Here is a 13,013-nt window from a genome sequence, read left to right as displayed (position 1 = left end):
CACTTGTGTACTTAAATCTTAATCTTCAAACGTTGGCTCTGTAGCTAGTTTTGAAACTACCATGGCAAGAACGTAAAATGGTGTGCTTGATGCTTTACTATTGAACATTAGTTTTCTGATCTTCGTATATCTAAAGTTGACTCTGGTATCTTTTATCCTTAGACTCTGTGATGAGCAGCTCTCCTCTCAAAGTCATTATGACTTTGGCTTGAGAGCTTTGAAGAGTGTACTGATTAGTGCAGGAAATGTGAAGAGGGAGAGAATTCAGAAGATAAAGCGTGAGAAGGAAGAGCGTGGTGAAGTTGTTGATGAAGGGGAAATTGCTGAGAACTTACCTGAACAAGAGGTAAAATGTGTACAGATTTTTTGTTGATTCACAACAAAGCGGTGATTTCAATACATATGCATGTATTTGAGCACCGTAATGAAGCACCTGCAGTATCTAGCATAAACATAATCTATTTAAGTTCATAAGTGCAGTATTTACTTAGTCTTGCTGTTTTAGGTGAGAGGAAGTGGTGGTTTCAGTAGATTGAACTGAGTTTTAATGAGTACTTTAGTTGTTGGAAGTGTCTTTCTTACAATAAAATAGAGGCACCTGATGGCTTGTGGTCATTACAAACTTTCGCCACTTCTATAAAACGAGTGGTGTCCTGACTATATTCCAAGCAGAGTAGCTATTCCAACTGAACTCCTCTTCAGTTCACAACACTTTTAGACAAATATCATGTGAGCAAGTACAGTTGTCAGTCCTCAACTAAGGCAGTTGTATTAGGTGATGGTTTAAGTAATCCCTGTATAGCATCACTTTAAATTCCTGAATCACTGTCATAAATTTTCTTGCACAAATACAAAAATCAACAGCAAATAAGTTTTGCAGGGAATAAGAATGCCAAATGCAAACCTAATAGATGTCCATATACTGTTCAATCTGAGTGTTCAGCATGGCCTGTCTGAAATATTTTCACCATGTGACTAATGCAAATATTTTACCTTATTTTGTGCTTGTATTGTCTAATCAAAACATGAAATTTTCCATGTAGATTTTGATCCAGAGTGTGTGTGAAACAATGGTACCCAAACTTGTTGCAGAAGACATCCCATTGCTGTTCAGTCTCTTGTCTGATGTATTCCCTGGAGTACAGTATCATCGTGGTGAAATGACAGCCTTGCGAGAGGAGCTTAAGAAAGTGTGTCAGGAAATGTACCTTACATATGGTGATGGAGAAGAAGTTGGTGGCATGTGGGTTGAAAAGGTACATTGTTGAGGTTGTAAATCTTACATGTACATTTGTCAACTCCACATTGTAGCGCTTTTCATATTCCGTGATACAGAAATCAAATAACTGCTTCCCAAATAGACACTATTAGAATACCTTAATAAGTTTCAACTTTAAGTGATTCCAGATTAATGTGTTGTTAAATGCAAGACTTAAATGACAGCTTGTCTTGTTCTGTTACAGGTTCTTCAGCTCTATCAAATTACCCAGATCAATCATGGGTTGATGATGGTGGGTCCTTCTGGAAGTGGAAAGAGCATGGCTTGGAGAGTGCTGCTAAAAGCCCTGGAGCGACTAGAGGGTGTGGAAGGTGTTGCTCACATCATTGATCCTAAAGCAATCAGCAAAGATCACCTCTATGGTACTTTGGATCCAAATACCAGAGAATGGACAGACGGATTGTTTACACATGTCCTGAGAAAGTGAGTCTTAAACATTAGTAGAGCATAAGTTTAAAAAGTGGCTGTTGGAAATATCTTTGGATGTTTTGTCATTGTCATGGAGAACTATGAGGGAAAGGAAAATTACGTGGTTTTTAACACAATGATTTCCTGAATTTAGGATCATAGACAATGTGCGAGGTGAATTGCAAAAACGACAGTGGATCATCTTTGATGGGGATGTGGATCCTGAATGGGTTGAGAACTTAAACTCCGTATTGGATGACAACAAATTGCTGACTCTGCCCAATGGAGAGCGTCTCAGCCTTCCACCAAATGTAAAGTTTTTCTTTGTTTTTACAAACATTAACATTTCTAAGTAGTTAATCTACTAAAAATTTGATAGCTTTGCTGCTTTTGGTAGCAGACATGAACAGGATCTCATTGCACAAACTGTGGGCACAGCGTCAAGCTAATATGGCAGCAAAGTAAAAGTGATCTTATGTAATGGTCTGGTTGAATCGTTTAAAAACCCTTCTGTGGTTATGAAGTTTCAGATTTACCTTGACCTTACCAGACTAATAAATACTAAATCATGCATGAATGTCTAATTAGTTAAGGTATTTTATTGGTTGCATTGTCATTTACGAAGCTAAGACAAAACTTAATTTTTATACCGCCTGTTGGCTCAAGTTTAAAGAAGCATGTTAAAAACTCAGTTAATAGATTTAATGTTGTACTGAACTGAACTTCTCTTAAATCTCTGCACTTTTTCTCTAGGTGCGTATCATGTTTGAGGTACAGGATCTGAAATATGCTACACTGGCCACAGTGTCAAGGTGTGGCATGGTCTGGTTCAGTGAAGATGTTCTAAGCACTGACATGATATTCAATAACTTCTTGGCCAGACTACGAAGCATCCCTCTTGATGAAGGTGAAGAGGAAGCTCAGCGCAGGCGAAAGGGCAAAGAAGATGAAGGTGAAGAAGCAGCTTCTCCAATGTTGCAGGTATAACTTGCAATGGATTGTAATAGATTGTATACTGACACCAGACCTACTAAAAGTCTAAGTGCCTTGAAAGTTTATCTTAAAGGCTGTAATGAATATAAATGGAGATGGAGTTAACAAAATGTAACTTGCATGTATTTCCATGGTAAAATGACACTTTGAACCCATGTCAAACTTTTATTTAAAATCCAGTGTTGTGACTTAAGACTACAAACCAAGTTCCTTGAACAATACTGATGTCTTTACCAACAGATTCAAAGAGATGCAGCAACAATTATGCAACCATATTTCACATCTAATGGATTAGTGACTAAAGCTCTTGAACATGCTTTCAAGTTAGAGCACATCATGGACCTCACTCGCTTGCGCTGTCTTGGTTCGTTGTTCTCCATGTTGCATCAGGCTTGCCGCAATGTAGCCCAGTACAATGCAAACCATCCTGACTTCCCTATGCAGATAGATCAACTGGAGCGTTATATCCAGGTAAAGTAAATACTGCTGCAAGGTGATCTGAAAGCCAAAAGATGAACACAGTAACTAGGCTCATTCATTGAATAGTCTCCTTATATTTTCTTCAGCCATCCTTCAAACACATAGTAGTACTTCTGCACTTGAGGACTAATCTTTCTCTTGTCTTCCGTTAGAGATACCTGATCTATGCAATACTGTGGTCACTCTCTGGAGATAGCCGTCTGAAAATGAGAGCCGAGCTGGGAGAATACATTAGGAGAATCACCACCGTACCATTGCCCACAGCACCCAACATACCTATTATTGATTATGAGGTAAAAGCGTCTTCTACTTAGGAATTAGGTTTTTAACCTATACCAGCGGTTCTCAACCTTTTTTTCCCCGAGTACCACTCGGGCCGGGTACAGTCGGGTCAAGTACCACTTGACTCGGTACCCGACCCAAGTACCACTCGGGGGGAAAAAAAAGGGAGGGGACTTGTGGCGGGGTTGCGCAGTGGCGGCGGGAGGTATTTGCGGCAGGGTTTCGCGGCGGCGGGGAGAGACGGGCAGCGGGGTTTCGCGGCGGAAACAATGCCCGTTGCCGAAACCCTTCCACCGTTTCCCCATTTTCGGCGGCACGGTTTCGCACGGGCGGGTGGGAGGGGGCCCTTCCGCCAGCGGCGGATTCAGCGGCGCGCATATCACCCAGCCTTCCGGTAAGTACCACCCACCGGTTGAGAACCGCTGACCTATACAATTGAAACACAACCATAATGACACTATTTCTAAATTAACCTCTCTGAGTAAATACTGAGTAAATCAGTATCTCTCAGTTTAGCTCTTCAAGGCAAGCTACTCTAAATCTGATTCTTCTTGGCTCAGTTTGCACATAATGCACTGTCTAGTCCAAGCTGTTTCTAAACTAGTTCCACAGCATCAAATTTCCAGGTGTTAAAAGCCTAACTGACTTCATTGATGAAAGTGTGAAGTTGTCAGTGTCATTATTATGTAAGATAAGCTAGGGTTGTAATGTGTTCCAATGGGGTTCTCATCTCTGTATTAAATTTGTAGGCTAACTGTATTTCTGTTCACTTAGGTGTCTATTACAGGTGAATGGATCCCATGGCAGTCCAAAGTTCCTCAGATTGAAGTTGAGACACACAAAGTTGCTGCTCCTGATGTTGTAGTACCAACTCTAGATACCGTCCGCCATGAAGCTTTGTTGTATACTTGGCTAGCAGAACACAAACCCCTAGTACTCTGTGGCCCACCAGGTTCTGGGAAGACTATGACCCTTTTCAGTGCTCTCCGAGCCCTCCCTGATATGGAGGTAACAATTCTGTTTATATGTTGGTTATTGAAAAATAGCAAATTCATAACAAGTAAAAACTACCTAGGAGGTTTACTCTGATTACTGCAACATATGTCTACTTACATGGCAAAACCCTCTTTGCCCAAGTAAATGAACATATCCTTATAACTCCCAGTGAGGTAGAAATACGATCTGTAAAATGGGAGTGGAAAGGTGAAGCAGAAATCAGTGATTTGCCCATAGTCACCAGGAAGATCTAGACTCACTTTCTGAATCCAGGAGTTCTTTAACTTCAAGGCCATCTGTTCTTTCTTTCTAACTAGCACCAGTAGTACTGGCTGCTTTTCGTTTGTTCGGTATTAAATCAAAGTATTTAAGTTCAAGTAGCTGTTTGTTTAGGTATATGAAAGTGTTTAGACTAGTTAACAGTGATGTGAGAGACATTATGTATTATAACAAGTGGTTACAACTGGCATATAACAGACTTTGATGGCAAAGTCCACTAGGAATTTTACATATCTGTTGTGACCCAAATACTTCTGTAAACAGTATCCAGTGATCAGTATGTATTAACATATAGCATATGTTTTCAGTCTGAAGGCCAAGTTGTGACATGTTACTAAGGAATGATAATCTACTGATTTGGTTCTAAGACTTTAAGCCATTAAAACATCAAATGTCCTCATGGTTTTACCTCTTTCACCCTTGGTTTTTTAAGGTGGTTGGACTCAACTTCTCTAGTGCTACTACACCAGAGCTACTTTTGAAAACTTTTGATCATTACTGTGAGTACAGGCGTACACCTAATGGAGTGGTGCTGGCTCCTGTGCAACTAGGAAAGTGGCTGGTGCTGTTCTGTGATGAAATCAACTTGCCAGATATGGATAAGTATGGCACGCAGAGAGTCATATCCTTCATTAGACAGGTTTGTGGTCTTGTGAAACTAAGAATTATACTATTATATTATGGAAATTTTCTTGTATTAAAACAATTCCTTCATTCAGATGGTGGAACATGGAGGCTTCTACCGTACATCAGATCAGACATGGGTGAAATTAGAGAGGATTCAATTTGTTGGAGCTTGTAACCCACCTACTGATCCTGGAAGGAAACCACTTTCACATAGGTAAATAGTATTCGGAAGCTACTAAAACTACAGTACTGATCTGCAAAATGGAGTACCCAGTGCCTTTACTGTCTAATACTGGATTCCAGTATTAGACATCTTCAACTATTGATTTAAAAATACCTTGCATCCAAGAGTATTAAATGAGCTGGCTCAGGAGCTTGCTGGACCAGTAATGTGGAACTTTAATGAGTCTTGGAGCATTGGAAGCTCTAGAACACTTGAAGAAAGCTGCTAATGTGCCAATTTTTTAAAAGGGTAAATGGGATGACCTGGGTAATTATAGGCCTCTAAGTTTGACCTAGCTCCCAGGTAAAATAATGGAGTTGCTGATACAGGACTTGATTAACAAAAAACTAAAGGAGGGTAATTAATACAAATCAGCATGGCCTTATGGAAAATGGATCATGTCAAACTAGCTTTGTTCTTGATGAGATAGCAAATTTAGTTGATAAAAGTAAGTGTTGACATAACATACTCACTTAGGTAAGGCATTTGATCTGGTACCGCACAACATTTTGATTTAAAAAAAACAAAAAAAACCTAGAATGATATAAAAGAAACATGGCACACATTAAATAGATTAAACTGTCTTACTGGCAGGTCTCAAAATGTAACGGTTAATGGGGAGCCGTTATCAAGTGGGTCTGTTTCCAGTGGGGTTGCACAGGGATTGGTTCTCAGCCCTAAGATACTTAACATCTCTATCAATTACCTGAAAGAAAACAATCATCACTGACAGTCTGCAGAGGACCCAAAAATGGGGGAATGGTAAATAATGAAAACAGATCACTGATTCACGGCAATCTGGATTGCTTTGTAAATTGGGCACAAACTCAGAACTTGCGTTTTAATACGGTTAAATGTATATGTCTAGGAACAAAGAATGCAGGCCATATTTACAGGATGGGGGGAGGAGGAAGACTCCTGGGAAACAGTGACTGGAAAAGGTTTGAGGGTCATGATGGATAATCAGTTGAACTTGACTTCCTAGCTGTGGAGTTCAAAAAGCTGTGGCCAAAAAAGCTAATGCAATTCTGGAATGCTTAAACGGGGATCTCAAGTAGGAGAGAAGGCTTATTTGATCTTTCTATTCTGTGTCCAGTTCTGGTGCCCACAATTCAAGAAGGATATTGACAAATTGAAGAGAGCTCAGAAAAGAGCCACAAGAATGATTAAAGGATTAGAAAATATGCCTTTATAATGATGGACTCAAAGTACTCAAGCTATTTAGCTTAACAAAGAGCTCAAAGAGGGACTTGGTCTTCAAGTACCTACATGGGGGAACAAATATTTAATAAAGGGTTCTTCAGCTTCCAGCCATTGGATCATGTTATCCCTTTCTTTGCTAGACTGAAGCTAGACAAACTCAAACTGGAAAGAAGGCATAAATTTTCAAGTGAGAGTAATTTAACCATTGGAAAAATGTATCAAAGGTCGTGGTGGATTCTGCATCTTACAATTGTTAAATCGAGATGACATCTTTCCCCCCCCCCAAAAAAGATGGTCTGGGAATTATTTTGGAGTAGTTCTATGGCTTGTGTTATACAGGAGGTTAGACTAGATGATCACAATAGTCTCTTATGGCCTTAGAATCCATGAACAACACGGACTTCATTCTGTTCATGTTACAAAGTCCTTTTTAAAGTACAGAATTAACCACAACCTTGCTGGCTAATGTGAGTGCTGAACATTACTCACGTCAGAAGCTGAGCATGCTTTTGTGAAATTGAGTTATTTTTACCCTATGAAGCAAGCAAGTGGGATCAGAAATGAACCAATATGTGATATTGCAGAGTAATTGACCCTGCAACTTTGACTTTTATGGTTTAATTTGAGATGGAATCTCCACCAAGGGTGGCAATTCCTTTGAATATTGAAAGGTACAATCTAGTCTAGCTGACTTGGATGAAGTCTTTCCTGGTATGAATACTAAGCTATTGGACCTCTTTCAGATTTTTACGCCATGTCCCTGTAGTGTATGTGGACTATCCTGGACCAGCTTCACTTACTCAGATATATGGAACATTCAATCGTGCAATGCTGAGACTTATCCCATCGCTCCGCACATATGCAGAACCTCTTACTGCTGCTATGGTAGAGTTTTACACAATGTCACAGGTAACTTGCTGTACACACTATCCCAACTTCTTCTGACTAGTCCTCTTTCTGTTTTACTATGCCAGTTTAGATAAAAGGTAGTTTCCCAGTGCTTTGTGTCTTGGCCTGCTTACACTGTTTTGTTAGCAGTTCTGACATGGGAGTGGGGAGAAGCATTATTTGTATGGTTATTGTTTCCCAACTTTATCCCATAAGATGCCTTACCAGTGTTTGAATTTTTAGGAAAGATTCACCCAGGACACACAGCCACACTACATCTATTCACCTCGTGAAATGACTCGATGGGTGAGAGGTATCTTTGAAGCCTTAAGACCATTAGAAACTTTACCTGTTGAAGGCCTTATTAGGATTTGGGCACATGAAGCCTTGCGTCTCTTCCAAGACAGGTAAAGAAACTATGGCAATGGTATTAAAAGGGCAAAAAATGTTTTTCTCAACTCTTTCCAGAGACTTGCCTTTAAAGCAAGTCGAGGCCAAGTTGAATTCTAACTTGATTTCAAACTGCTCTTTTAGGTGTATTAAGTAAAACATTTACAGGGGCTCAGCGGGGCAGCATACTCAAGTAGTTTAAATGCCAAACTCACTTCTTTACTTCAGAGTGATTTCAACTTCAAATTGATTGTGGCATACCTTCTGGCTTGTTCATTCATCTGCTTTATCTGTAGCGCAAAGCTGACTTAATGGTCTGCAAGGGTCAGGTTTGTGAGGTGAAGTACAGACTGCCTAAAAAGACCACAGGATTATAGTGCGCCTCAAATTTAAAGGTGAAAACAGCTTGAAAAGGCTTGGCCACTCTCAGTAGACCCCCTTCGTTAGTTGTTGCATTTGAAATTGTGGGATTTTAGCTAATGTAATTTGAGATCCTTTGTTCTGAAAATGGACCTTAAACTGACACAATTACACTGAAAGGCTTTTCACTATTTTTGCCTTCTCGTGTCTTTAAGATTTTTGTCAAATTGAAATTGTGCTTGCTGTGTAGAAGTGAACAAAAGCTTTACGTTCATAGAGTATATATATAACCAAAATATGAAGAATACCACCTTTGTGGATTTGAGACTGTCTGCTAAGCTCAGGCAAGAGAAGTCTCTATTGGATTACTAAGTACCTGCAAGTAGATAGAACTGACCCATGTTTACAACAGTAGTATTCTTTGCCTTAACTTGCTATTTATAATACTTGACCTGTACTTCAAATACCTGTTTTTAATAGGCGGTTCATGCTTGCTTGTTACTGTCTTCTCTCAAACTAGACTTGTGGAAGATGAGGAGAGACGTTGGACTGATGAAAACATTGATATGGTAGCTTTGAAACATTTCCCCAACATAGACAAAGAGAGAGCTATGAACAGACCCATCTTGTACAGCAATTGGTTGTCAAAGGTAAAGAGGGGATATCTCAATAGAAGCCTTGCCATTGGCAGTTGCAGACACTAAGTATCCTATTAAGAGGGGATCTTTGCCCACTACTTCTCATTACTATGCTAGGAGTGCAGCCTAAGCACAATCCATATTAAAATAGAATTTACCTGTGACAATAAGGATTGTTAACAATTTGGAGTTGATAAGTTAACAGATTGGATGCAGTTTGCCATGATGGATATCCAGCACATAGTGTAATCTATCCATGTACCCAGGGAGTAGAACTTTGAAATTGCAGGCAGAGTATATACCCAAACACTCCTCTAGAATACTGAGGGTAACAAGTGCCAAATTATCCTGAGGTCTTGGACTAGTGCAATTGGGAGATGTAATTTGTCCTTTTTGGTTTGTTTTTCAAATAAGACAGTGGTGCCCCTAACCATGCTGACTAGCTAATGATTCAGTAGAGAAGTGCAACCACTGAGTTACAAACTTGATTTCATAGCATCCTGGGTTTCCCTTGTCTCCCAAGTGGTGTTCGATAGGCTATTGTGTGGCTTGATCTGAGGTTATGACCAAAGGTGATATGATTGTGGAGTACAAACATAATTAATCTTGTATCTGGCTATATGCTTTCAGAACAAATAAATACCAATGATCATCTCATAACAAACAGTTGTCTGATCAATAAACTGTTCAGGGCCTTGGGACACCTTCCCCCCTATCCTTGCATGGCTGCAACAGTTGCAGCTGACTTCAAAAAACAGTTGTGTAGTGCTAATATGTGATTCGAAAACTCATCGCTCTGAATGTTTTAGGGTTTGTTTTTCAGTGTCCAAGCAGGTCTTCCTAAATCCAACTTCTGTGCCTGCTAGGCTAAATGCTCTCCTGTCTGTGTAGACTTATAAAAATGAACTTAACATACATGTAACCAGAGTATTGGATAACATAACTCAAATCAGTTGAGCCATATGTGCATTCAAATCAGGAGTTTGCAGTAATGGTAAAAGGGCCAAGGAGGAGCACAAATACATACCTACCTGGGGATTTTCTGGCACTTAAGGAATACACTGGCTTGTATTGTGTCTTAAAGTAAGCAGTAGATCCTTTAAATGCCTTATGTTACAGTGGCTCTCCAGACATGACGCACATATAGAAAATGCATCAACTTTGAGTGCAGCATCTGAATTGGTGTGCAAACTAGTTTTTCTGTTTTAAGGTGAAATTCTGACCTGTGCTTCTAAGAGGCTCAGTACAGAACTCATAGCCAAGGGAAAGTGGGGTGGGTACTTGAGTAGCTTTGAGCCTTAGTGAGTTGTCTAAATCATGCAAGCCAGATGCCTGCAGAAATTCTAGGCAACACTGCTGCCATGGCATGTAGCGTACATCAGAGGGGGTCCTTTAAGACTACCTGTAGCTATCATCCTCAGTTCCTAAGTTGGGAATTTCTGTACCGCTCCATCCCCTTTATCCAGCAAAGAGGGGACAGCAGGGTGAGAATCTGTCCCTTAGTCTTAAATTCTAGACTCTTAGGTCTCTTGTTTACATATGGGCCTCCTTATTCTAGGATTATATCCCAGTGGATCAGGAAGAGCTGAGAGATTATGTAAAAGCCAGGCTGAAAGTATTTTATGAAGAAGAACTTGATGTGCCACTAGTGCTGTTCAATGAAGTTTTGGATCATGTGCTAAGAATTGACAGGTAAACTGAATTGTCAACTTCTGGATTGGTCTAGTTTGGCTTGTAAAACAAATCTGAATTCAGATTAGTCCAGAATGGAGCACCAATTTGTCCTGGTGTTCTGTTTGGGGGAGGCCTTCCATAAAAGGGGCACTGCAAGGTCAGAATTGTAGTAGACTGAGAAATATTGCCAATAATCACTTCAGTGAGCCCCAAAACCAGTCACCTTATTTAAAAAAAAAAAAAAAAAAAAAAAAATTAATACAAATTAAGCGTACAAGGAAAGGAGATTGATAGATTGAAAGTGGTGGCTAATTCACAAACAGTAAATTTACTTCAAGTACCAATCTCTTTCAGAATCTTCCGCCAGCCCCAGGGTCACTTGCTTCTCATTGGAGTTAGTGGAGCAGGGAAAACTACTCTCTCACGATTTGTTGCTTGGATGAATGGTTTAAGTGTTTACCAAATTAAGGTTGGTGTACTCTTATCACTTAACAAAAAATTGACTGTTCTCTTGCAGATACTCTCAGATAAACCTAAGTCATTGTGAGGGAGGATAAGGGCTTAAAAAGTCAGTAACTACTGCTAAATCTTTATAGGTTCATAGAAAATACACAGGTGAGGACTTTGATGAAGATCTGAGAACAGTCTTAAGACGCTCTGGCTGCAAGAATGAGAAAATAGCATTTATAATGGATGAGTCAAATGTACTGGATTCTGGATTCCTAGAGAGAATGAATACTCTTCTGGCCAATGGAGAGGTACTTTCTGTAAACTTAATCAAGTTAACAGTTGTGAAGGGAAAATCAAGCTGTTAAGAAAAATGCATTTATTTTCTGGATTAGGTTCCTGGTCTCTTTGAAGGAGATGAATATGCCACCCTTATGACTCAATGTAAAGAGGGAGCACAGAAAGAAGGCTTGATGCTAGATTCACATGAAGAATTGTACAAATGGTTCACCAGTCAAGTTATTCGCAATCTCCATGTTGTGTTCACCATGAATCCATCTTCTGAGGGCCTGAAGGACCGAGCAGCTACTTCTCCAGCTCTCTTCAACAGGTAACTTATTCTTGGGAACTAACATGCAACGAAGTATTAACACTTCAGGTCTGTCTTTTTAAATTAAGAATATAGTTAATACCCTCTTCAGAAGAAAAGTTGCCATCTCTTTGCAGGATTTAATGAATGTCTTGTCTGTCTGCAGGTGTGTCTTGAACTGGTTTGGAGACTGGTCAACTGAAGCACTGTACCAAGTTGGCAAAGAGTTTACGAGCAAAATGGATCTTGAGAAGCCAAACTACATTGTGCCAGACTATATGCCAGTTGTGTATGACAAATTACCACAACCGCCATCGCATAGGGAAGCTATTGTAAATAGCTGTGTATTTGTTCATCAGACCCTTCATCAGGTATGTTCTGCCTATGCCACTCAGAGCTCTAATGTCCTGTTCTAATGGACTGGCACAAGGGCAGTGCAAGAACGTTGCTCCTGTGGCAGTTTAATGAATTTAAAAATCTGGTATTCTATAATCCTAACTTTTTACATATACAAACTTTTGACAAAATTCCTTTCCTTTGGAAGGCTAATGCTCGTCTGGCAAAACGAGGAGGCAGAACTATGGCCATCACACCACGCCACTATTTGGACTTCATCAACCATTATGCCAACTTGTTCAATGAGAAGAGGAGTGAGCTGGAGGAACAGCAGATGCATTTGAATGTTGGTCTTAGAAAGATCAAGGAAACTGTTGACCAGGTACATACCTTTAAACTTCTGCTTTTTAATAGCAAATTAGAAGAGCTATTAAAACCTATTTTGAAACAGTTATTTAGTCTGTATAGACTCTAATTTTACAATTCAATGTCAGGTGGAAGAACTGCGTAGGGACTTAAGAATCAAGAGCCAGGAGTTAGAAGTAAAGAATGCAGCGGCTAATGACAAGCTGAAAAAAATGGTGAAGGATCAGCAAGAAGCTGAGAAGAAAAAGGTAAAATCAAAGCTTTCTTTACCTTCTGTACATGTCCTGTATATTCAGAAATAATATCTTACAGGTTGCAATAATACTACGAAAACAGTAGGGAACAGCAACTCTTAAGAGATGAGACTTTAAAATTTTTTTTTTTTTGTACAATCTTTCCTCCTAGGTTATGAGCCAAGACATTCAAGAGCAGCTGCATAAGCAGCAAGAAGTAATTGCCGATAAGCAAATGAGTGTGAAGGAGGATCTAGACAAAGTTGAGCCTGCTGTCATTGAAGCTCAGAATGGTACGTCAACACTGACAAATAACTACAGC

General features: G+C 39.7%; 1 protein-coding gene across 2 annotated transcripts in view; it reads left to right on the top strand.

The window, feature by feature from the left end:
- The window catches only part of DYNC1H1 (dynein cytoplasmic 1 heavy chain 1), a 76,583-nt gene that overhangs the window by 36,743 nt on the left and 26,827 nt on the right, over positions 1–13,013 (top strand). For both annotated transcript variants that reach the window (XM_067555040.1, XM_067555039.1), the window contains exons 31-51: positions 163–346; positions 1,044–1,256; positions 1,464–1,702; positions 1,842–1,998; positions 2,441–2,668; positions 2,921–3,151; positions 3,313–3,453; positions 4,217–4,450; positions 5,151–5,357; positions 5,437–5,558; positions 7,514–7,679; positions 7,902–8,065; positions 8,929–9,058; positions 10,605–10,738; positions 11,075–11,189; positions 11,317–11,478; positions 11,563–11,777; positions 11,923–12,127; positions 12,301–12,474; positions 12,587–12,706; positions 12,864–12,984. In XM_067555040.1, the coding sequence (XP_067411141.1) occupies positions 163–346; positions 1,044–1,256; positions 1,464–1,702; positions 1,842–1,998; positions 2,441–2,668; positions 2,921–3,151; positions 3,313–3,453; positions 4,217–4,450; positions 5,151–5,357; positions 5,437–5,558; positions 7,514–7,679; positions 7,902–8,065; positions 8,929–9,058; positions 10,605–10,738; positions 11,075–11,189; positions 11,317–11,478; positions 11,563–11,777; positions 11,923–12,127; positions 12,301–12,474; positions 12,587–12,706; positions 12,864–12,984 (3,662 nt within the window). The remainder of the gene's footprint in view (positions 1–162; positions 347–1,043; positions 1,257–1,463; positions 1,703–1,841; positions 1,999–2,440; positions 2,669–2,920; positions 3,152–3,312; positions 3,454–4,216; positions 4,451–5,150; positions 5,358–5,436; positions 5,559–7,513; positions 7,680–7,901; positions 8,066–8,928; positions 9,059–10,604; positions 10,739–11,074; positions 11,190–11,316; positions 11,479–11,562; positions 11,778–11,922; positions 12,128–12,300; positions 12,475–12,586; positions 12,707–12,863; positions 12,985–13,013) is intronic.

This window comes from Emydura macquarii, unplaced genomic scaffold, assembly GCF_026122565.2.
Source record: "Emydura macquarii macquarii isolate MOO-44397 ecotype Brisbane River unplaced genomic scaffold, CSIRO-AGI_Emac_v2 contig_1551, whole genome shotgun sequence".
Lineage (NCBI taxonomy): Eukaryota > Metazoa > Chordata > Testudines > Chelidae > Emydura > Emydura macquarii.
This window is presented reverse-complemented; position numbering and strand designations above follow the sequence as displayed.